Source organism: Oncorhynchus kisutch, linkage group LG11 (genome assembly GCF_002021735.2).
Source record: "Oncorhynchus kisutch isolate 150728-3 linkage group LG11, Okis_V2, whole genome shotgun sequence".
NCBI classification, from domain to species: domain Eukaryota; kingdom Metazoa; phylum Chordata; class Actinopteri; order Salmoniformes; family Salmonidae; genus Oncorhynchus; species Oncorhynchus kisutch.
In genome coordinates, this window is record NC_034184.2 from 62,606,870 (window position 1) to 62,631,920 (window position 25,051).

At 44.1% G+C, this 25,051-nt stretch overlaps 1 protein-coding gene across 1 annotated transcript; it reads right to left on the reverse strand.

The window, feature by feature from the left end:
* Nucleotides 1-342: 342 nt before the first annotated feature.
* On the reverse strand, nucleotides 343-22,943 carry LOC109899440 (serine/threonine-protein kinase PRP4 homolog). The gene is made up of 15 exons (XM_020494683.2): nucleotides 22,789-22,943; nucleotides 21,006-22,232; nucleotides 20,672-20,830; nucleotides 14,364-14,525; nucleotides 14,173-14,254; nucleotides 10,078-10,285; nucleotides 5,079-5,146; nucleotides 4,809-4,902; nucleotides 4,402-4,549; nucleotides 3,880-4,017; nucleotides 3,516-3,669; nucleotides 3,148-3,262; nucleotides 2,886-3,037; nucleotides 2,653-2,739; nucleotides 343-2,347 (listed from the first exon to the last, which is right to left on the reverse strand). Exons 1-15 carry the CDS (start codon nucleotides 22,845-22,847, stop codon nucleotides 2,144-2,146), a joined length of 3,057 nt encoding a protein of 1,018 aa, XP_020350272.1. The 5' UTR covers nucleotides 22,848-22,943; the 3' UTR covers nucleotides 343-2,143.
* Between the last annotated feature and the right edge of the window lie 2,108 nt (nucleotides 22,944-25,051).

Consider the following 25,051-nt stretch of genomic DNA (forward strand, 5'->3'; position numbering starts at 1 on the left):
GATGCCCTCTACCCAGTAATCCATTTGCCTTAGCCACAGAACCCCATCAATAATTAGAAATGCTTAATTATTTTATTCTTTATTTAACTAGGCAAATCAGTTAAGAAACAAATTCTTATTTACAATGACAGCTTACCTGGGAAAAGTGGGTTAAATGCCTTGTTCAGGGGCAGAAAGACAGATTTTGACCTTGTCAGCTCGGGGATTCGACCCAGCAACCTTACGGTTACTGGCCCAAGGCTCTAACCACTGGGCTACCTTAATTCAGGAAATAGATAGAGAAATTACACTGGTGTACATTTGTATTGTATTATACTTGAGAACAGAGGAACAAAAACAATATTGAATAGGAAATATTTTATTACTAAAAGTGGTGGTGCACTGAAGGTGCTCTTTCACATCTCAGTTCTTTGCTTAAATCACAATATTTTTTCCCTCAATGAGAAAATAAACAAATCAAACATGAAAATCTTTAACATGGAGAAAGACTGTGGCAACAATGGAATATATACAACATGGTTGGAGAACGTGGCGGCGGCTTTCACAGGCCGGCATTGTTCTGTGTTCTACACACAAGGCTCATACAGGAGGCACTTAAATCTGAGAGCCTATAGCCAGGACCGTGTCAGAGAGAGAGGAGGAAATATGTGAAACCGTTGGAGTCAGTGGGGCTGCTCTGTTCTGTAAAATAACACAATGACCAACCTTGAAATGGAACGGTCTTATTGTTCGAGGGGAGTACGGTACTACTGTTGAGTCCATTCCTTAAGCACAGGCCTGGGACCTGTGAAATGGGGATTGTGGTGCCATCATGTGGGACATCAATGTTGCTACGCACACACACTAGGTTACCATCCAATTGGTGAATATTCTAAAATCCACAAAAACAATATGCACATTTCCCCACCAGAGATATTTCCATCAAAATGACTTGTTCCAGATAAAAGGCTGAACGTGGTGTAGCGCAGTTCATTTAAATGCACAGAATAAGTTCAATTGGTTTCCATCACATTTTCAACTCCACAGATGGTTTTCGGCACAACAAAAGTTGCGTTATATAGCGAATGTACCCGCTCTGGTCTTAGTACGTGTGCTTTAGCCAACAGCTTGCAGATACAGTGCGGTTAGGCTACCGACATGAGATTATTATGGATAAAAGTGAGATTATTTGTATTTGTCAAACGGCAGTCAAGCATCAATCATGTCACCAGAATAAGACCCTCTACATTTATTAGGAAAGGAGCATCAAACAAAAACGTTTCTGCCATTTCTCGCATAATGAATTTTACCGACAAAAACATCCCACCCTGTCTGGTGTTTTATTTTGCAGACATTTTGGAAAGTTCACCAACAAAACGTGCCGTTTCCATCAGGCGGCCTGTCTTGACATTTTGTATCTAAAGTGTACTTTCCTCGCATAAAAAGGTTGGCTGGAAACCTGGTTACAGAGAGCATTAACAGTACACAGGCTTATGCTAGACACATCTAGAGCACAACGAAGGGGTGCACATTCAAAAGCATGCACAGTCGCAGAATGAGCAATGTTGGTGATCATTAAAAAATTTACCGTTGAAGATGATGCATCTCCTTGATGCGACTAGTACACAACACACATTTCTAAACCGACCTACACTCAGATACTTCGACAATGCATTAGACATGTTTACAATAATTTTATTATTTTAATGTCATTCACTTCAATGCCAGCTAAATAGAAATAGTCCATAACTGCTGCATCACCGCCGGAGGGGGGTGGGGTTTATGATAAATCAAAATTATTTTTTCTTCATGAATGTCTATTTTACTTATTTACAATTAAAACATACCAGGTTATCGTACCCATCATAATCAAAATAGGGGAAACAATTTATCCATAGCATTCTCAATGGGGCGTCTGGTCTTGTATTTCTACCTGGCAAGGCTGGTCTGGTTGATGGTTGGGCTGGTTTGAGGTCAGATCTTCTCCTGGATGAAGGGGGTGCTGCAGGGCCTGGCTGATGGTTGGGCTGGTCTGAATTCAGATCTTCTCCTGGATCAAGGGGTGCTGCAGGGCCTGGTTGATGGTTGGGCTGGTCTGAGTTCAGATCTTCTCCTGGATCAAGGGGAGCTGCAGGGCCTGGTTGATGGTGGTGCTGGTCTGAGTTCAGATCTTCTCCTGGATGAAGGGGTGCTGCAGGGCCTGGTTGATGCTGATGCGTTTGGCAGGGTCCAGCATCAGAGTGCCGTCGATCAGGTCTTTTAGGACCAGGACCTTCTTCCTCTGCTCCTCGGGCAGCCGCTGGCCACCCACCATGTCACACAGCAGGTCCTTGGTGGGGTTGATTGTGCTCATCACGGTTACCTTCTCCTGTGGTGTGTGGAGGTGGGGTGAGGATGGAGAAGGAGTGGGTGGAGGGAAATAAATAAATATATATATAATTTATCAGATGCTTTTAAGCATACATTGTACATACAGCTGGTCCCGGGGTTCAAACCCAGTATACTGGAGCCATTGCACCGAGCTACAGAAGACCACAGTGAGAAACTATTCAAAAAATATGAAGCATCTGAATGAGCCTTCATGACTGGCCCAGCAAATCTAGTTGTTTTTAACCCATTTCTTAGATAATTTCCCCAACAACTGAGCAGCTGAAAAGTATAACATAAACAAACCCTTTCGGTCACTTTGTCTACTTCAATGTAGAGGAAGTTGAGGTTCTGATCAAAGTGCTGGTCTTTGAACAGGCCTTTCCGGATCATCTGAGAACAAAAGAACCATTAGATCATCTGTATGCTACAGCACAGTGTACAATGCCCCAGGTTATGACTTCCTGTCAAAATCTAACACAGAGAGAGAGACTAAGGCTAGGAGAGACCAGCCAGGTCCAGTAATGTGGACAGTTTACCTTGTTGGGCATCTTGCCCTTGAGGTCCATGGCCAGTTTGATCATGTGGTTGTTGGAGGAGCCAGGGAAAAGGATCTTGCCGGTGTAGAGTTCGTACAGCGTGCAGCCCACTGACCACATGTCTATGCTGTAGTCGTACGGCTTCCCAATGACTGTGACAGAGACAAGACATCATGAGGACTGTGATCCAAGCAGGGACAACATCAGAGAGCTCTATTACAGCTAAACCGTTATAAGCAAACAATCTCAAAGTAAAATGTACTGATTTCTGGAGCTCTGTAGAATCTGCTGACGAGGTACGGCGTGATGTCATTGTCTGCAACATGGGACGCCGAGCCAAAATCGCAGAGTTTCAAGATGGTCTTCGACTCGTTCACCTTGTAGGGGAGAGATCGAGAAACAGACACTGTTAGATGGGACCTTCAGGCCATGGTCATATTCATTACGGCACAGTATCGCAAAACGCTTCAATACATTTTTCAACGCAAAGCGAAAATAAGTGTTTTTTTATTGGACAAATCCAGGTAGTCTCTCCCAGTTTGTCCTCTTTCTTCCATTTTGTGCCGTTTGAACACGACCCGGCCTCAGTGCAGTTGTAACAGTCATGTGATGATAATATGGGCCTCGTACCAGGATGTTGTCAGGCTTGATGTCAGCGTGGAGGATGCTGCAACGTTTGAGGAGTTTGAGTGCCAGGAAGAGCTGCTGGGTGTAGGAGCGGACAGCCTTGATGTGAAGGCCCACGTCCTTACCGTACTTCTTCAGCACCTCGCGCAGGTTCATACTGAGACACACATTTCACAGAGAGACATGAGTTAGAGCCAGTGAAGAAGTGTGCTAGATGACAAAACACATTGCGGTGTGTCCTGCCACTGAGGACATGAAATGACACCCTATTCCTTATAGTGCATAAATGTTGAGCAGTAGTAAAAGGAATAGGTTGCTATTTCCCACTACTGCCACAGTGCAGTAGTGGTAGTCTCCCAGTTAGTACCTGAGGGGCTCGAACACCAGACACAGGTGCTGCTTGTGGTAGAAGTGTCTGAAGAGGCGCAAGCAGTGGAACTTGTCGTCTGGGTCGGCATCGTTGAGCCTCTTGAGGAACTCCAGCTCCTTCAGGCCAGTCTTCTGCCTGGAGACCCAAAACACAAAATCAGCAAGGTCAGCATCTATTGGTTTATTTATCTAGCTAGATTCTATTGAGGTAAATATATATTTTCCAAAAAAGCCCTGGACGATCCACATAGACGTTGCTAGAATACTTCTAATGAGAGGGCACATTCAAATGTGGTGGCGAAGGCAATATGTTCCCCAACCATGAGCGAACCAGGATGCGTCCCAAATGGCTCCATTAGTCTTTTAACAGACTCTTATCCAGAGCGACTAACAATTAGCTCGTTCACCTTACATACCTTCATAGTGCACTACTTTTGACCAGAGTCCTGGTCAAAAGTAGTACACTACACAGGGAATGGGGTGCCATTTGAGTCCTGAGGCTGCCTGCCCGAGGACCTACATGAGCTCGTTGTTGCGAATGATCTTGACGGCCACATCCTGTCCGGCGCGGGCCGTGTCCCTGCCCCTGATCACGTTGCTGAACATTCCCTGGCCTGTGTAGCCGTACACATCGTAGCGCTTGTCCAGCGTCTCCCCGATGTTCACGCCTAAAACACAGTAGGATAGACACGAGGGGCATGTTTAGAAAGTCTTGGCTATTTCCTCAATGAGATATCCAGTTACTAGGCCTCAAATAACACTATTAACCAATAGTGAAATCAAAAGGACTGCACTCATACACAGCGGAATACTAAGACGACATGGACTGTTTGCAAACATGGATGATTGAGAGAGCGAAAAGCTCAGCAGCCTTTCATCAATGAATTCGTAACATTTGTAAGAGTGTGTCCAGTCAAGGGCACTTACGGTAGTAACCCTCTGCATCGGTCCAGTTGTCCCGGAGGTTGGGGTTCTCTTTGAAGTCCTTCCCCCCAACACCTGCTGCTCTCATCCTGGCACTCTGTGTAGACCAACATGACCAAACATTCAACCACACTCGCATAATGAACTACTTGCCACAGACAGATCACTCAGAAGATGGGCTTGCATGTTTAGCCCAGAGTAGCACTCTAAAGATCAGAGATATAAACATGGCTGGAGATCAGTGGAGGGGAGTGAGGCTCCTGTAAGACTTACATCAATGGCTGCTTCAAACATGACGTCCGACTCCGTAAACATATCAGGGGCCGAGGGCTTTTTGGGTCCTGACAGACAGAGGGAGGAAACGAGAGATTTAGTACACTTAACGGAAACATGCTTCAACCGGAACATGTTACGGCCCAAAAATATGACGTGAAATGAATGACCACTGGGGAACCAGACTAATTTACAACACCGCATTTGGTCAATGTTAGTCATATGTGTAACGTCACCACGTTGCAACTTTCTACCACACGAGACAAAGGTGTCAAACATGAGAGAGAGAGAGCCATTGCGCTGTATCCCCTGTCAATGCCAGCACACCTTATAAGAGAGGGGCCCTGGAGGAAGGGGAAGGGAGGAAACATGAGATTACACAGCCCAGTCTGCCACAAAGGCGGCGTCTACACTTGACACTTACAGGGCATTCGGAATGTATTCAGACCCCTTCTTCCATATTTTTGAAAAGGGGGATTTGAAAAAATCCTCAATCTACACACAATACCCCATAATGGCAAATCAAAAAAACATTTTTGCAAATGATTACAAAATAAAAAACAGAAACACCTTATTTACACATGTATTCAGACCCTTTGCTATGAGACTCGAAATTGAGATCAGGTACATCCTGTTTCCATTGACCATCCTTGAGATGTTTCTACAACTTGAGTGGAGTCCGTCCACCTGTGGTAAATTCAATTGATTGGACATGATTTGAAAAGGCACACACCTGTCTATATATAGTCCCACAGTTGACAGTGCATGTCAGAGCAAAAATCAAGCCATGAGGTCGAAGGAATTGTCCTTAAAGTTCAGAGACAGGATTGTTTTGAAGCACAAAACATTTCTACAACATTGAAGGTCCCCAAGAACACAGGGTCCATCATCATTCTTAAATTGAAGAAGTTTGGAACCAACACTCTTCCTAGAGCTGACCGCCCGGGCCAAACGTAGCAATCGGGGCAGAAGGGCATGGTCAGGGAGGTGATCAAGAACCCCATGGTCACTCTGAGCTTAAGAGTTCCTCTGTGGAGATGGGAGAACATCCAGAAGGGGACAAATCTCTGCAACACTCCAGGCCTTTATGGTTGAGTGGCCAGACAGAAGCAACTCCTCAGTAAAATTCACAACAGCCCGCTTGGAGTTTTCCAAAATGCACCGAAAGGACTCAGACCATGACAAACAAGATTCTCTTGTCTGAAGAAACCAAGATTGAACTATTCAGCCTGAATGCCAAGCGTCACGTTTGGAGGAAACCTGGCATCATCCCTACTGTGAAGCATGGTGGTGGCAGCATCATGCTGTGGGGATGTTTTTCAGCGGCAGAGACAGGGAGACTAGTCAGGATCAATGGAAAGATGAACGGAGCAAAGTACAGAGATCCTTGATGAAAATCTGCTCCATAGCGCTCAGGACCTCAGACTGGGGCAAAGGTTCACCTTCCAACAGGACAACAACCTTAAGTACACAGCCAAGACAACACAAGAGTGGCTTCAGGACAAGTCTCTGAATGTCCTTGAGTGGGACAGCCAGAGCCCGGACATGAACTTGATCGAACATCTCTGGAGAGACCTGAAAAAAGCTGCACGGCGACACTCATCTAACCGGACAGAGGTTGAGAGGATCTGCAGTGAATGGGAGAAACTCCGTAAATACAGGTGTGCCATGCTTGTACCGTATACCCAAAAAGGCGAGGCTGTAATTGCTGCCAAAGGTGATTCGACAAAGTACTGAGTAAAGGGTCTGAATAGTTACACTACCATTAAAACATTTGGGGTCACTTAGAAATGTCCTTGTTTTTGAAAAGCACATTTCTGTCCATTAAAATAACATCAAATTGATCAGAAAGACAGTGTAGATATTGTTAAAGTTTTAAATTACTATTGTAGCTGGAAACAGCAAATTTTTTATGGAATATCTACACAGGCATACAGAGGCCAATTATCAGCAACCATCACTCCTGTGTTCCAATGGCACGTTGTGTTAGCTAATTCAAGTTCATCATTTTAAAAAGGCTAATTGATTGTTAGAGAACCTTTCAGCAATTATGTTAGCAAAGCTGAAAACTGTTTTGCTAATTAAAGAAGCAATAAAACTGGCCTTTAGACCAGTTGAGTATCTGGAGCATTAGCATTTGTGGGTTCGATTACAGGCTCAAAATGGCTAGAAACAAAGACCTTTCTTCTGAAACTCGTCAGTCTATTCTTGTTCTGAGAAATTAAGGCTATTCCATGCGAGAAATTGCCAAGAAACTGAAGATCTCATACAACGCTGTGTCCTACTCCCTTCACAGAACAGTGCAAACTGGCCCTAACTAGAATAGAAAGGGGAGTGGGAGGCCCTGGTGCACAACTGAGCAAGAGGACAAGTACATTAGAGTGTCTAGTTTGAGAAACAGACGCCTCAAGTTCTCAACTGGCAGCTTCATTAAATAGTACCTGCAAAACTGCAGTCTCAACGTCAACAGTGAAGAGGCGACTCCGTGATGCTGGCCTTCTAGGCAGAATTGCAAAGAAAAAGCAATTTCTCAGACTGGCCAATAAAAAGAAAAGATTAAGATGGGTAAAAGAACACAGACATCATTGGCCAGTTTGAGATATGGCTTTTTCTTTGCAACTCTGCCAAGAAGGCCAGCATCCCAGAGTCATCTCTTCACTGTTGATGTCGAGACTTTTTTTGCGGGTCCGATTTTGTTCAGATCTGGCTGACCAGATGGTAAGGGAGGTGGTCTGGGATACATTGTGTGTGGATTTCTCCTCAGTCTATATGCAATCAGGCTATCAAAAGTGCATACAGTGGGCAACGTCATCAACACTCCTTCCAAAAGTCTCCTGAAAACTTGTGTTTTGGGACCGAGAGGCACCTTTTCATTATAAAGTGGGAGGAAATACGTTCCTAGTGAGAGGAATGTGTTCGCTACCTCAAAAATGCTAGCCAATAAATATAAGAAGTTGGCTGGAATTATATCGACCCATGTGTAATCCCTTTAGCATTGATTGCTAGCTAGCGAGAGGTGAGCTGGCTAGTTAGCTTCTGTCATCAGTTTTTGTTGTGTTGTTATTAGAGGTCGACCGATTATGATTTTTCAACGGCGATACCGATTATTGGAGGACCAAAAAAAGCTGATACCGATTCATCGGCTGATTTTTTACATTTATTTGTAATAATGACAATTACAACAATACTGATTGAACACTTATTTTAACTTAATATAATACATCAATAAAATCAATTTAGCCTCAAATAAATAATGAAACATGTTCAATTTGGTTGAAATAATGCAAAAACAAAGTGTTGGAGAAGCAAGCAAAAGTGCAATATGTGCCTTGTAAGAAAGCTAATGTTTAAATTCCTTGCTCAGAACATGAAAACATATGAAAGCTGGTGGTTCCTTTTAACATGAGTCTCCAATATTCCCAGGTAAGAAGTTTTAGGTTGTAGTTACAGGAATTATAGGACTATTTCTCTCTACGATTTGTATTTCATATACCTTTGACTATTGGATGTTCTTATAGGCACTTTAGTATTGCCAGTGTAACAGTATAGCTTCCTTCCCTCTCCTCGCTCCTACCTGGGCTCGAACCAGGAACACATCGACAACAGCCACCCTCGAAGCAGCATTACCCATGTAGAGCAAGGGGAACAACTACTCCAAGTCTCAGAGCAAGTGACGTTTGAAACGCTATTAGCGCGCACCCCGCTAACTAGCTTGAATGCTTGAAGCATTGCGAAGAGCTGCTGGCAAAACGCACAAAAGTGCTGTTTGAATGAATGCTTATGAGCCTGCTGGTGCCTACCATCGCTCAGTACGACTGCTCTATCAAATCATAGACTTCATTATAACATAACACACAGAAATACAAGCCGTAGGTCATTAATATGGTCGAATCCGGAAACTATCATTTTGAAAACAAAACGTTTATTCTTTCAGTGAAATACGGAACCGTTCCGTATTTTATCTAAGGGATGGCATCCCTAAGTCTAAATATTGCTGTTACATTGCACAACCTTCAATGTTGTCATAATTACGTAAAATTCTGGCAAATTAGTTCGCAATGAGCAAGGTGGCCCAAACTGTTGCATATACCCCGACTCTGCGTGCAATGAACGCAAGAGTGACAATTTCACCTGGTTAATTAATATTGCCTGCTAACCATTCTTTTAGCTAAATATGCAGGTTTAAAAATATATACCTCTGTGTATTGATTTTAAGAAAGGCATTGATGTTTATGGTTAGGTAGACGTTGGAGCAAAGACAGTCCTTTTTCGCGAATGCGCACCGCATCGATTTTATGCAACGCAGGACACGCTAGATAAACTAGTAATATCATCAACCATGTGTAGTTATAACTAGTGATTATGATTGATAGTTTTTTATAAGATAAGTTTAATGCTAGCTAGCAACTTACCTTGGCTTCTTACTGCATTCGCATAACAGGCAGGCTCCTCGTGAGGCAGGTGGTTAGAGCGTTGGACTAGTTAACCGCAAGGTTGCAAGATTGAATCCCTGAGTTGACAAGGTAAAAATCTGTCATTCTGCCCCTGAACAAGGCAGTTAACCCACCGTTCCTAGGCCGTCATTGAAAATAAGAATGTGTTCTTAACTGACTTGCCTCGTTAAATAAAGTCTGAATATAGCGCGGGAAAAGGGAATCCAGACACACTGTGGACACGGTATGCACATTTAAAATATAGTTGAAGATACATTCCATGATCAGAACTCTATGATCAGAATACTAAAGCTGTATGAACAGCTACACACGGCCACAGTTACAGCTAATGCGGGCACATTCAGCAAACAACCTGTATTACTAAAGAACACCTGTAAACTTCAAAATAAACTAAAAAACATAAAAAGTTATCACCAAGATGACCCACCCAGATTGCACATTGCATATGAGCTAATATTTTGAGACGGCAATACAGAGCAGACCAAATGGCACCCTATTCCCTAATATTCCCTTTATTTTCTCCCAACCTGAATCCCTTTACTCACCATCCTTCTCCTGCGTGATGAGGCCTTGCTTGGCCTTGATGTTCTCCTCAAACGTGTCCAGATTCTCCAGCTCGTACTCCTTGACGTCGGCCGCCACACGCTCCAGGATGTCGTCTGGCGAGGGCGAGCGGCTCCGTGTGCTGCTCTGCGGGCTGCTGGGCTCCGACGCCATGGACGCCATGCTGTCCTCGTTGCCGCCACGGTATTTCTGCACAGGGAGAGAGAGAGGTTGTGCCAGGTATAGAGTGGTCACAACAATGGAATTAAGTAAAAACAAGATATGGGTTTCGAGGGGGTCAATTTCAATAATGAAAAGGCAAATCAGAAAACATCCTATATTGGAGTAGTAGCCAAATATGAAACACTGGGCTGGGGATCCCTGCAACAGCTATGTACAGTTCAACAGCAGATGTGATGATCAGGGCTCCAGACAACCATGTAGTCTCATTTAGCGACTTGTATTTGGCCGCATCTGTGCGAGCTGCCCATTCGACATGGTCACCTCACTCAAAAACGTCATTTTATTTTTAAGGAGCCAAAACCATGATTTGGTCAAACAATCAAACATTATCCTCACGATTCCTGTAAAGATAAGATTAATCAGGATATCTGCAGGTTACATGAAGTCGAATTTAAGACAACCTTTTTAATGCCACTTGGAATGCCATTTCATACCAAATTTGAGGTCTGCGTGAGCAACACACCTGCAAATATTCCTTTCCAGAAATGAGCCCATGTTGGCAAAAATTTGTATTTTTCTATTGCCTACATGGCTCATATTAGCAGGCAGGTGTGCTATTTTAGCAATGCGCATTCCCCTGGAGCCTTATGGATATAGTAGTATAGTGGTTAGGCTATAGCTGGCTGAAGCAGGGGGTTTCTCATCTGCATTTGTTTGACTACCACAAAGAGCTAATCATTAGCCAGATCAAAAAACTAAATGTTAAGAATTTTGTCTTCGATACCATTACCGGCTTTTGATACTCAATACTATAACGATATCACCGTGGAAAAAATCCTTAAAGTCAAATATACAGCACTGTTACTGTATAAAACTCATCCTGTTGAGTAGTTGATTTGTAGATTCTGGTGTGTTAGAATAGGGCTGGAACAGAAGCATATACACCCTGTAGCTCTCTTCGAGGTGCTATGCCTTTACATTAGAACATTAGCCTACAACCAAAAAGTCTAATAAAATAATTCCCTCATTCAGTGAATCAGGTATCAAATGACTATACTTTGACGCAAGTCAGCTAAACAGGAGGGCTCTAGACTGACTCTTTTCACTGCCAAGACAGACATGAAAGAAGTTATCTATTTCATCTAACATGTTCAGAGAAAGCATGATGGATATTTTAATGTGTCATAATACGATCCAGAGTAATCAGATATTTTTTTTGACTCTTTAGAGATTCATTTGCCTGCATGTTTTTTTGTGTGTGCATATTGGCCTCGGCCCTTCAAACTCAACTCTGGACCTCGGAGCCAATTACATTGTGCTTTTTCCAATGTTCCCTCTAATCAGAGACTAAGACCTGGGACATCAGGTTGGTGCAATTAGTTGTCAGGTAGGACAGAAAACCAGCAGGTTCCTAGAGCTGGCTAGAGGTGCCGCTTACAAATCCTGACGCTTATAAAAAAAAGAATTCTGCTAAGCCATCCAACGACCAATCAATAGTGGACTAAGATCGAATCCTACTACACCGGCACCTACTACACCGGTCTTGCAAGCAATCATGGATTACAAAGGGCAACCCAGCCACGAGCAGCCCAGTGGCGCAAGCCTACCAGATGAGCTAAATGCCTTCTATGCTCGCTTTGAGGCAAGCAACACTGAACCATGTATGAGAGTACCAGCTGTTCGGGACGACTCCGTAATCACGCTGTCCATAGACCTTTAAACAGGTGAACATTCACAAGGCTGCAGGGCCAGGCGGATTGCCAAGATGCGTTCTCAGAGAATGCGCTGACCAGCTGGCAAGTGTCTTCACCAACATTTTCAACCTCTCCCTGACCCAGTCTGTAATACCTACATGTTTCAAGCAGACTAGCATAGTCCCTGTGCCCAAGAACACCAAGGTATCCTTTTTAAATGACTATCGCCCTTGACCCACTCCAATTCACATACCGCCCCGACAGATCCACAGATGACACAATCTATTGCATTCCACACTGCCCTTTCCCACCTGGACAAAAGGTACACCTACGTGAGAATGCTGTTCACTGATTACAGCTCACTGTTGAACACCAGCGTGCCATCCAAGATCATCACTAAGCTAAGGACCCTGGGACTAAACACCTTCCTCTGCAACTGGATCCTGGCCTTCCTGACGGGCCGACCCCAGGTGGTGAGGGAAGGCAACAACACATTCGCAACACTGACCCTCAACACGGGGGACCTTCAGGGGTGCGTGCTAAGTCTCCTCCTGTACTCCGTTCACCCACGACTGTGTGGCCGCACACGACTCCAACACCATCATTAAGTTGGCAGACCACATGACGGTGGTAGGCCTGATCACCGATGATGATGAGACAGTCTATAGGGAGGTCAGAGACCTCTCAACGTCGGCATGACAAAGGAGTTGATCGTGGACTACAGGAAACGGAGAGCCGAGCATGCCCCCATTCACATCAACTGGGCTGTAGTGGAGCAGGTCGAGAGCTTCAAGTTCCTCGATGTCCACATCACTAAGGAGCTATCATGGTCCAATCACACCAACACAGTCATGAAGAGGGCACGACAACACCTCTTCCCCTCAGGAGGCTAAAAATATTTGGCATTGGCCCTGATATCCTCAAATAGTTCAACAGCTTCCCCAATGAGAGCATCTTGACTGGTTCCATCACCGCTTGGTATTGAAACTGCTTGGCATCCGACCGCAAGACGCTAGAGGGTAGTACGTACGGCCCAGTAAATCACTGGGGCCAAGCTTCCAGCAACCCAGGACCAATATAATAGGCGGTGTCAGAGGAAATCCCATAAAATTGTCAGACTTGAGTCACCCAAGTCATGGACTGTTTTCTCTGCTACTGCACGGCAAGCGGTACCAGAAGGCCAAGTCTAGGACCAAAAAGGCTCCTTAACAGCTTCTACCCCCAAGCCATAAGATTGCTGAACAATTATTCAAATGACCACTGGACTATTATATTGACGACCCCCCATTTGTTTTGTACACTGCTGCTACTCGCCGTTTATCTATGCAGTCACTTCACCCCTACTCAGTACTGGTGCCCTGTATATAGCCTTTTTAATGTTATGTTATTGTGTTACTTTAGTTTATTTTTTATTTTAACTCTTCTTGAACTGCACTGTTGGATAAGGGCTTGTAAGTAAGCATTTCACGGTAAGGTGTTGTATTCGGCGTATGTGATAAATCAAGTTTGATTTGATTTGACTCAAATGATCGGTACACCAACAGCTTATCGACCAAACAGTCAATTAAATGGGGTCAGCCCTAATGTGCACACACACAGAGGTGCACATGGCTGGATAGCTCTCGAAAACCTAGGAAGTGGATCTCAAGTATTATTTGATGTTTCTTCTGCCGCGGTGGAACAATTAAGCAGCACCGGCACAATATAACGGAAACACTGAAGTCATCTCCGTCACATTTTTTAAGACCTCTGCAAACTGAATTTAAGACGTTTTAAAACTTAATGAGAAATGAATTGAAGACTACGAATTTTTATGGGCCCGTGGACACCAATTTTGTTTAGAGTTAGCAATCTAGCTAATGCGTTTGAGTTTCCACTTATTAGGTGGTCATTTAGCGCCAAATAAATGAGTCTACGTAGTCAAATACATCTCTGTTGAACAAAACAAAATTCTTGAGTCCTGTGTTAACAGTTAAATATAACTCATGAAAATCACTGGACTAGGTTGCACATCAAAATATCTCGATTCATGCATTCCTGCATGGACGTGTTACATGAAACAATTTATTTCTGTAATACCATTTAAGTAGCCTATTAGACCTCTTAATAAAACACTGAATTACTTCATGTTTCTATTGCGTGATGCCACAAACTGAAAAGGTTTGTGCCACCAGGGAGAAATGTTAGTCTGGAGCCCTGGATGAGGGATGGGGAACTGACCTGGACGATAGCCAGGCGCTGCTGCCGGCGCTGCTCTATGATGGCCTCTTCATCCACCTCCTCACCGTCAAAGTCCTCAAGCCTGGTAACAAAATTAACACACTTACAAAAACACATAAATCACCCAGATAATTACCATATTGCAGTGTAGCATTTGTCTGTTTGTGTGTGGGTGTTCACCCTCTACTCACACTTCCTCCTCGGAGGACTCCTTGTCGGCCTTCATGCCCTCAGAGAGGCTGCCCTTGAACTTGTCCTCGTCCCGGCCATGTCTCCTCCTCCTGTCCCGGTCCCGGGAGTTGGAGCGCCGGCCGTACTGTCTGAGACGGCCGTATCTGTCTCTTTCCGGCGACCTGCAGCGCACAACATAGAAAATATTTAGACAACCTTGGCCAATGAGCCTCATACTCCGACATCACCAAAGCGTCATCACTAGAACCAGACATAATCTGTAAGAAAACCATCTTACCACTACCATGACAGTGTTAACTCAAAATGACACAACGACAAGGTTCCAGTTTAACAACGTTTACTAAACCGTAGTCGCACACTACATGTTTGCCATTGCACTCAGGCCAGGTTCACCTACCCCGAGACTCCTGCGCAGGCGCCTGAATAACAGAGTGATAGCCCCGTAATAACAGAAAAAAAGGGATATTTAAAAACATGAACTTCACAATCTCACACTTTTTTTTAAAGACAAAACTTCAACAACATAAATGTCCAAGTATTATTCAAGTCCCTCATTACAAATGGGTTGTGTGACAGTTTTTATTTGTATTACTCACGCTGCCACTTTCCATTACTGTGAGCCTGTAGGAGCACAAGACTGGATGCTCCTTTTTAGTCAGACAGTCAGCAAGCTGTTCCTTTGTGGTCGACCACAAATAAGTTCCTTGATGCTGCTAATCAAGACAAAGTATTTTCTCAGTGACAGACTTGGTTGACTTCACAGCATCAACTAAGAAGTAGTTAACAGTGACAAACTACAGGTAGAATATGCCGTTTTGTCTCACCAGTGGTAAACTCTGAGAACAGAGTTGCAAGAAAGATAGCATTGTCAATTCCATCCACAAGAGCAAGTGTTTCTCCAGCAAGCGTGCTTCGCACAACTCATCTGATCCTTTTTGACTGCCAACAGATGAGAATCTTCCTCCTTCACCCCTTTACACGATTAGATGTCCACCTTGTGTGCCTCCATCTGTAAGGTTCCCTAGGGAAGCACCACTGAAGACAACTCGTTTCAGAGTCATCTTTTCCAACATGCTGAAACTTTAGTCACCTGTTGTGATTTCAGTTTATGAACAACTTTGTTTGCCTCATGAATGGTTTGTACAGCGGCGTGTTTTGTGTTGGATGCCAAGTTGCAGCCATCAAGCATTACATCAGGTCTACTCTGTCTAGCAACCCATAGAATTTGACCCATCTTTGACCTCAATTGATCAGCTTCAATTCCACAGAGAGGGGAATTCCTTTGTACGGCTCTTGAAGAATCCATGTGGATAGGTTGAAGATTCTTGATATAGCTTTCCTGTTACATCAGTATTGTTCCATCAACTGTAATAAACTCTATGCCAACATAAAAATGATCATGCTCCTCACGGCCGACCTGGAAAAAACAGCTTTGAGGTGTGGAATCACAGTTGTAGCAAAGGTCTGTGAGCCACCCCAGATGAAGTCATCAACATGACAGACAAGTACTCCAGTCACATTGCAGTCTTGATCAAGCCAATAGAAGACTGCAGGATCCACTTGTGACATGTTTCCACCTGTACTCAGCATTGTTGCCTTGACTTTGTTGTACCAGTAGAGTGATGCATCTGCCAGGCCATACACACTTTTTTAGTTTACAGTGTTCCTTCGCTCTAAGCTTCAGACGGACGGAGGTCATTTTTTTCTGGCAGATCACTGTCATCAGCGATCTGAGTGACTCTGAGGCACGTCAGCGAGTCTTTTTGAAGTTCTTTAGCAGCCAGCGCCTCAAAACCTCTACCCACTAGACGTGCTTTTGGCACGATTCCAGTTAAGGATTCTTTAAGGGTACACACCCACCTTGAGACACATTTTTGGCCAATGTCTTTGACTTCCTCAAACACTCCACTTTTCCTCCAATTACTGAGCTCATCTAGCTTAGCTGAGTCAAATGACACATCCTTGTTTCAAGTACATCATTTTGAATGTCATTCCTTTTTTTCTCGATTTTCCATTGGTTCAATTCTGTGATTATCTACAAGTGACAGATCAGCTGACCCTGTTGTACCAGAAAGTGTAGCTGGGTCAGAGTACTGCAAGTTGTAGCAGTTCTGGTGTTTTCCTTTGGCTTTTCCTGCTCGTCCAATGACGGTTGCTGTATGTGGAATACCACTTTCTCTGTCCTTGTATTTAACAATACTTTGTGTTTTTCCTTTGTGTTCATGTTCTCTGTGACTGTCAGAATCTCCGTGTGCTCTGTGTCCGCCAGAATCTCATTTTTACATGTGTGATGTCTAAAATGTTTACACAATAGTGGCATGAGGTAGTAAGTTCAAGGGTCGCTGGTTGTTTAATCATCAATGCCTTGACATTTTTTATGTCTAGTACAGCCCCCGCCTTCTGGAGGGAAGCTTTGCTTAATAGTAAGGGGATATCTGTAGGGACCACCTCTGTTTCAAGATGACACAGTCTGACCAATTTTTGCTGGTATCTTAACTCGTTAGAATGGACGATTCTCCCATCTTCAAATTGGAAAGCTGTTGCTTGGTGTGTCAATCATATTTTGTACTTCTTTCATATTTAGTTCACTGACATATCTATCAAGCCATTTTGTACCACACACTGTGCGTGTACATGCAGTATCAATCACAATCCTAAGGATTCAACTATAAAGATCTCAGCATCAGATTTGTTTGAAAACAGTATAATGTTACACTGTTCTCTCTCTGTATACATTTTCCTCTGTTAGTTTAACTTGTTCATTTTTATGAGGACAGTCTAACCCAATGGTAAGTGCTTTGACAAATGGCACATCTTGATCTCCTTCCATATTTGTCTAATGGATTTGTTCCGGGCAATGGTGCCCTCTTCTGGTTGTTGGTCAGTGTAATATGCTGCATCACTCACTTGCATTCCATCTGTCATTGGCGCGACAGACGTCTTTTCACCCAAAAGTATTTTTAGTGCCGACTTCATTGACGCAAAAGTCACCACAGTACAAGCAGTCAAAGCCAACTGTTTCTCTCCACCATCCAGACAGGCAGTATCTAGAAACTTGAAAGCTAACACTGCATCCGGGAGAACCATGTCATACTTGCGCATCCTATTGTACCTCTGTTGGAAATCAATTATGTAGTCCGTCACTGCAACCGAAATATCTCTAGTAACACTGTCATGGTTACGGTCTCTCTCTTCTTTAAGAAACACAGTATACACTGCTCTAATCAAAGTTCCAATACAGTCATCTTGTTCAAATCCTCAACGGATATTTCCAGTGCTGTCTCTCTCGCTCTTCCCTCAAGCGATAATACCACCGCACGTGCTTGTTTTTTCTCGTCCAGATTAGTAACTCATGTCCAGATTCCAAGTTAATGTTTCCATCTTTCATACGACCTCTTCTTGTCGAACCGAGGTAGCACATTGTAGTTATTAGCCATCCTCTGCTACCAATGTTAACTCGAAATGACACAACGCCAAGGTTCCAGTTTAACAACGTTTACTAAACCATAATAGCACACCACATGGTTTCCATTGCACTCAGTCCAGGTTCATCTACCCCGAGACTCCTGCGCAGATGCCCTAATAACAGAGTGATAACCCCGTAATAACAGAAATATAGGGATATTCAGAACATGAACTTGACAGCATTGCCTGCCTATTTGATGACAATAATTGCAACTAGCTACACAGATCCAGTATCTGTAAAAGTAATACAAATTATACTATTAGTATTTTATTAGGATCCCCATTACACCGTACCCAAAACGGACGTGCGCAAATAGATTTTGTCCCCCCCACACCAAACAATCACGACATGCAGGTTGAAATATCAAGAGAAACTCTGAACCAATTATATTAATTTGGGGACAGGTCGAAAAGAATGAAATATTTATGGCTAGCTAGCTTGCAGTTGCAAGCTAATTTGTCCTATTTAGCTAGCTTGCTGTTGCTAGCTAATTTGTCCTTGGATAAACGTTGAGTTGTTATTTTACCTGAAATCCACAAGGTCCTCTACTCCGACAATTAATTCACACATACAATTGAAGTTTACATACACCTTAGCCAAATACATTTAAACTCAGTTTTTCACAATTCCTGAATTTAATCAGAGTACAAAATCCCTGTCTTACGTCAGATAGGATCACCACTATTTTAAGAATGTGAAATGTCAGAATAGAGAATGATTTTTTTCAACTTTTATTTATTTCACCACATTCCCAGTGGATCAGAAGTTTACATACACTCAATTAGTATTTGGTAGCATTGCCTTTAAATTGTTCAACTTGGGTCAAACGTTTTGGGTAGCCTTCCTCAAGCTTCCCACAATAAGTTGGGTGAATTTTGGCCCATTCCTCCTGACAGAACTGGTGTAACTAAGTCAGATTTGTAGGCCTCCTTGCTCACACACGCCTTTTCCAGTTCTGCCCACAAATGTTCTATAGGATTGAGGTCAGGACTTTGTGATGGCCACTCTAATACCTTGACTTTGTTGTCCTTAAGCCATTTTGCCACAACTTTGGAAGTATGCTTGGGGTCATTGTCCATTTGGAAGCTTTAACTTCCTGACTGGTGTCTTGAGATGTTGCTTCAATATATCCACATAATTTTCCCACCTCATGATGGCATCTATTTTGTGAAGTGCACCAGTCCCTCCTGCAGCAAAGCACCTCAACAACATGATGCTGCCACCCTCGTGCTTCACAGTTGGGATGGTGTTCTACGGCTTGCAAGCCTCCCCCTTTTCCCTCCAAACATAACGATGGTCATTATGGACAAACAGTTCTATTTTTGTTTCATCAGACAGAGGACATTTCTCCAAAAAGTATGATCTTTGTCCCCATGTGCAGTTGCAAAGCATAGTCTGGCTTTTTATAGTGGTTCTGGAGCGGTGGCTTCTTCTTCCTGATAGGCCTTTCAGGTTTTTTCAATTTTTTATTTTACCTTTATTTAACCAGGCCAGTCAGTTAAGAACAAATTCTTATTTTTAATGACGGCCTAGGAACAGTGGGTTAACTGCCTGTTCAGGGGCAGAACGATATATTTGTACCTTGACAGCTCGGGGGTTTGAACTTGCAACCTTCCGGTTACTAGTCCAACGCTCTAACCACTAGGCTACCCTGCCGCCCCAGGACTTGTTTTACTGTGGCTATAGATACTTTTGTACCCGTTTCCTCCAGCAAAGAAGATTCACAAGGTCCTTTGCTGTTGTTCTGGGATTGATTTACACTTTTCGCACCAAAGTACATTAATCTCTAGGAGACAGAACGAGTCTCTTTCCTGAGCGGTATGACGGCTGCGTGGTCCCATGGTGTTTATACAGATGAAAGTGGTACCTTCAGGCATTTGGAAATTGCTCCCAAGGATGAACCAGACTTGTGGAAGTCTACAATATTTTTTCTGGGGTCTTGGCAGATTTCTTTTGATCTTCCCATGATGTCAAGCAGAGGCACTGAGTTTGAAGGTAGGCCTTGAAATACATCCACAGGTACACCTCCAATTGACTCAAATTATGTCAATTAGCCTATCAGAAGCTTCTAAAGCATGACATCATTTTCTGGAATGTTCCAAGCTGTTTAAAGGCACAGTCAACTTAGTGTATGGAAACATCTGACCCACTGGAATTGTGATACAGTGAATCATAAGTGAAATAATCCGTCTGTAAACAATTGTTGGAAGAATTACTTGTGTTATGCATAGGGTAGATGTCCTAACCGACTTGCCAAAACTATAGATTGCTAACAAGAAATTTGTGGAGTGGTTGAACAATTTGTTAAGTGTATGTAAACTTCTGACTTCAACTGTAAAACGGTCAACCGAATCATTTCTAGTCATCTCTCCTCCTTCCAGGCTTTTTCTTCTTTGGACTTTATATGGCGATTGGCATCTAACTTTCATAGGTGAAATTACCACGACATACTGACCTAAGTTAATTTTTTTAATCACCCATGTGGGTATAACCAATGACAAGATGGCACGTAGGTATCTGCTTCTATAAACCAATGAGGTGATGGAAGAGGCAGGACTTGCGTCTTGCGTTCAGCGTCACTAATAGAACTGACTTCTATTTTAGCGCTTGCCAACGCAGACGCTCATTGGCACGTGCAAGCAGTGTGGGTGCAATGATTGAATAACATGTATGTGTACATTTATTTTGCAGTGCACGCGACGCGAGCGGTGTGGTCAGCATGTTAGCTATTGCAAAAGCAATTCTTTATAGGCATCATCTTAACTTCTGGAAGGTTGAAGAAGCACCTGCAGATTTAATTTGGCTCAGCACATCCACAAGTTTCAGCTTGTCCCATCTCACCTGCGTCTCATTGGAGACCTGCTCCGTCTCCGGAAGGGCGAGGGGGACCTTCTTCTGAATGGTGAGCGGCTCATCCTGCGACGTTGGGGAGCACCTCTGGGGCTGGTCTCCCGTGACCTCGCTCTACCCCCTGGCCCTGCTTCTGGGCGTATTCGCTTTCTGTGGGAGAGAATATACAATTTAGAAGATCAGTGGATAGCAGCACATTCTTAATGCCCCATCCTAAAACAGTATGCGCCCTCAAATAGTTGCCCATGCCATGTACAGACCACTACTGTTGTTTGGTATAGGACAATAAGGGGGTGGACTGCAGGTTAATCCATAGTAAACAGACCGGAGTGGTGAGGAGCCCTGTCTGTCAGCATCCCTCCTCCTGGCATCTGGGGAGCGACTGCGGCCTCTCCTTGCTGGGGACCTGGCTGATCTGGAAGGAGAGCCCTGTTTGGAGGTGGAAGCTGAAGCGGATGCCTGCTGGGAGTCTCTGGTGGGGCGTGGGGAGGTGCTGCGTCTCCTCGAAGGGCTAATGGCCACTCCTCCTCCTCGCCTGTGGGGAGAGCGGTTCTCTTTCCCTGACGAAGCATCCTTGGAAGGCGACTTTGTCGGCCTCTTGTCTCGCTCTCTTTCTGACTCCGACCGCCCTGGACGCTCCCGTGATCTGGACCTCCGGCTGCCACGCTCTGTGTTTGGTCTGTCGTCAGGCTGGGGCGAAGAGCGTTTGTCTGAGCGGCCGCTTCTCTGCTCTGCCCTCCTGCTGGAGGGGGAAGGAGACTTTTTGTTTCTCTCTTTGGACCGGCCCCCGCTTTGGGAACGCTTCCTCTCTTTTGATTTGCTGCGGCCACGGCCTTTGGCGGCCACATCTTTGCTGCCTTTGGTTGTTTTTTCCGACTTGGATTCCTTGCCTGTCCTCTCCTTGGACTTGCTCCGACTGTGGCGCTTAGAGCTGGACTTGCTGGCTTCTGTGGAGTCCCGTCTGGCTTTACCACTCCTACCCCTGGGGGAGGGGGGTTTCCCCATACTGCCCTTCTGACGCTGCTCCCCGTTCCGGACCCTGCCCTCTCCGTCTCCCTCCTCAGAGCCAGAGTTATAACCCTGTAGGATGAGGCCCATGCCTGACTGCACCTTACCCCCCTCCATCACCTGGCTGTCCAGCTCAGCTTTAATCATGGCCCTCTGTTTCTCCAACTCCTCCAATAAGGCCTTGTCGTCAGATGAAGGGGAGATGTGAGTCTTTCTCTGGCTGGCGGCGCTGTTGATGCCAGGGGCGGAAGAAGAGGAGCCATCTTTACGTTTGTGTTTCTTGTGTTTGTGTCGATGTTTGCGTTTTCGGTCCTTGTCCTCTTCGGACGCATGCTTGTGTTTTTTGTGCTTGCTGCGGTGTTTGTGTTTCTTCTTCTTGTGTTTGCTGCCACTGCTGTGATGTTTGGACACCTTCGCTGTCTTTTCTCCGTTAGTTTCTGCTTCCCCCTCCCCGACTTCTTTCTCCTCCCGCTCTTCTTCTTCTGAATTCTCACCACTCTCCTCCTCACTCCCACTCTTGTCATGGCTCTCCAAATCTTCTTTCCTAAGGTACAAAGATTGGTAAAATATATAATTTAAACCAAACCATTTTTTTGTAACTTGGCTAGCTACAACATGAATTGTCCAAAATATGACTTTTAACACAGCAAACAAAATCTGTAACTGCTAGCTATCCTTGCTTCCCGACTTGACCGCCAAGTCAGCTAGTTAGCTGACCGCTAGCTAACGCGCTAGCAAGCTACTGTAGCAAACAATGGCTAGCTTGCTACGTTAGCTTCTTAGCTACGTATGCAATAAGCACAGCTAGCCAGATAGTTAGCGAGTTAACTAGAATGTTAAGTTGCATTTTAAGACACTCGGGTTTGATTGGTTTATGGTATGGTTTCGCTATAGAAAACATTTAAACATGTCAGCAAAGCCTTTCGAACACTGGGATAGCTAAGAGTTAGCAGGCTAGCTCTATTTAGCTAGCCTGATACTGTTTCAACGCTGCAGAAAACAGATACACCGACGACAACGTCGACTTGCCAAAAGCACTGAATCGGGTGAAAGTACTACAAATAAGTTGCATGGTCGTCTAATCTTCTAAAATGTCTTACACGTGCTCGTTTCCGTTATTCATTCTGCTAGACGCGATATCCATCTCTACATCGGCCATTTTCCTCAGCCGGGGTGTTTCTTCCTTCAATGTATTGTACACAGTACACACAACTGCAAAAAAAACTGTACTTCTGCCCTCTACAGCAGCCGCGACGTACTGGGTTGACTGAAAGCGCTAAAAGTATAATTTTGTCCACTAGGGGACAGTGATGTTTGAGAGAATGCTGACAGTGGCAAGGGGAAAGTGGCTGGTAAAATTTCTCGACAAGTGTTGGTCTATTCCCAGCTATAGTTATTCATAGTTTAAAAGCAAAACCTAAAACCAGGGTATTCTCAGGCACTCCCTCCACTCTGGGGATTCTGTCACTCACAATCACTTTGGAAAGTTCCTTCTCTCTTACAGCCGCTCTGAAAAAATAAAAATGTATGTTTTACAGCCTCTCTGAACTAACATCACCCTAAAAGAGCAGAACAAGATTGCCATAGAGAAGCGTTTTCTTGACCTCTTCACAGTACAGTTACAGTCTGTAGAGATTATAGACCTGTATACCCATAGCCGCGGGAAGTAGAGGTGCTGAGGGTGCTTCAGCACCCCCTGAAAAATCAGAATAAAAATAGATATAATTTTACTTTGGGATTTCCCCCCCCACAAAAGTGGTGCGCTGGGCCTTTACTAGTCCTGTATTAGAGGACCGATATAGACGTCTGTAGCGCATGCAAAAATCCCCTCTCCCGGTCAGTTTTTAAGCATGAGGGAAATATCATAGAGCTGTCCCCCCCCCCAAAAGTCCCAAGATGATGATGAATGGCATCATTCATCCTCCACCCCCACCATCCAAAGCTTCTTCCACTTTCTCAATGAATTTGTGCAACATTTGTATTTATAGTCTAAATAAATAGAGTGCATTGTTTCAATGTATCTACATAGGCAAAAGTCCAACTGTAAAAATGTAAATGTTACTTACAAGCCCTTAACCTACAGTGCAGTTCAAGAAGAAGAAAATATTTACCAAGTAGGCTAAAATAAAAAAGTAAGAATAAAAAATAACACAATAAGAATAACTAGATGTCGGGCATCTTGTTGTGATTTGTACTGTACAAGACAGTTTTAATTTACACTGTATTCATAATGAGAAGAGCACCCCATTACATCTTGGTCGTATGGGCCTGAAGGCAGCCTAAGCCCTATTCACTTCATATTCACAAATAGAAAGTGAAGAAGCACATTCAGTTGAACATGGGTAATGGCATTTCGTGCTGTCATGAAACCTATTTCACTCCATCACATTTTCAATGAGAACCGTCATGTCAGACATTTCAGTCGTAATGCTGCTGTAGAGAAAGACAGGCAGTCATTGGCTATGTGAAGGGAAAGTACAGACCAAGGAAACCACATTTTACCATAACACATTTTATAAAGATCTTTATGCAGCACCGGATTGATAGATACACTAAATATACAAAAGTATGTGGACACCCATTCAAATGAGTGGATTTGGCAATTTCAGCCACACCAGTTTTTTTTTTAACCTTTATTTAACTAGGCAAGTCAGTTAAGAACACATTCTTATTTTCAATGGTGGCCTAAGAACAGTGGGTTAACTGCCTTGTTCAGGGGCAGAACGACAGATTTTTACCTTGTCAGCTCGGGATTCGATCTTGCAACCTTTCGGTTACTAGTCCAACACTCTAACCACTAGGCTACGTGCCACCCCGTTGCTGAAAACTGTATAAAATCGAGAACACAGCCATGCAATCTCCATAGACAAACATTTGCAGTAGAATGGCCTTACTGAAGAGCTCATTGACTTTCAATGTGGCACCATCATAGCATGCCACCTTTCCAACAAGTCAGTTCATCTCATTTCTGCCCTGCTAGAGCTTCCCCGGGTCAACTGTAAGGATTGTTATTGTTATTGTGAAGTGGAAATGTCTAGGAGCAACAACGGCTCGGCCGCGAAGTTGTAAGCCACACAAGCTCACAGAACGGGACTGCCAATTGCTGAAGCGTGTAGCGCATAAAAATCATCTGTCCTCGGTTGCAACCTCTGGAAGCAAAGTCAGCACAAGAACTGTTCGTCGGGATCTTCATGAAATGGGTTTCAATGGCCGAGCAGCCGCACACATGCCTAAGATCACCATGCGTAATGCCAAGCGTCAGATGGAGTGCTTTGTCGAAAATCAGGGTAGAAGGATTGACTGGCCTGCATAGAGCCCTGACTTCAACCCCATCAAACACTATTGGGATGAATTAGACCGCCG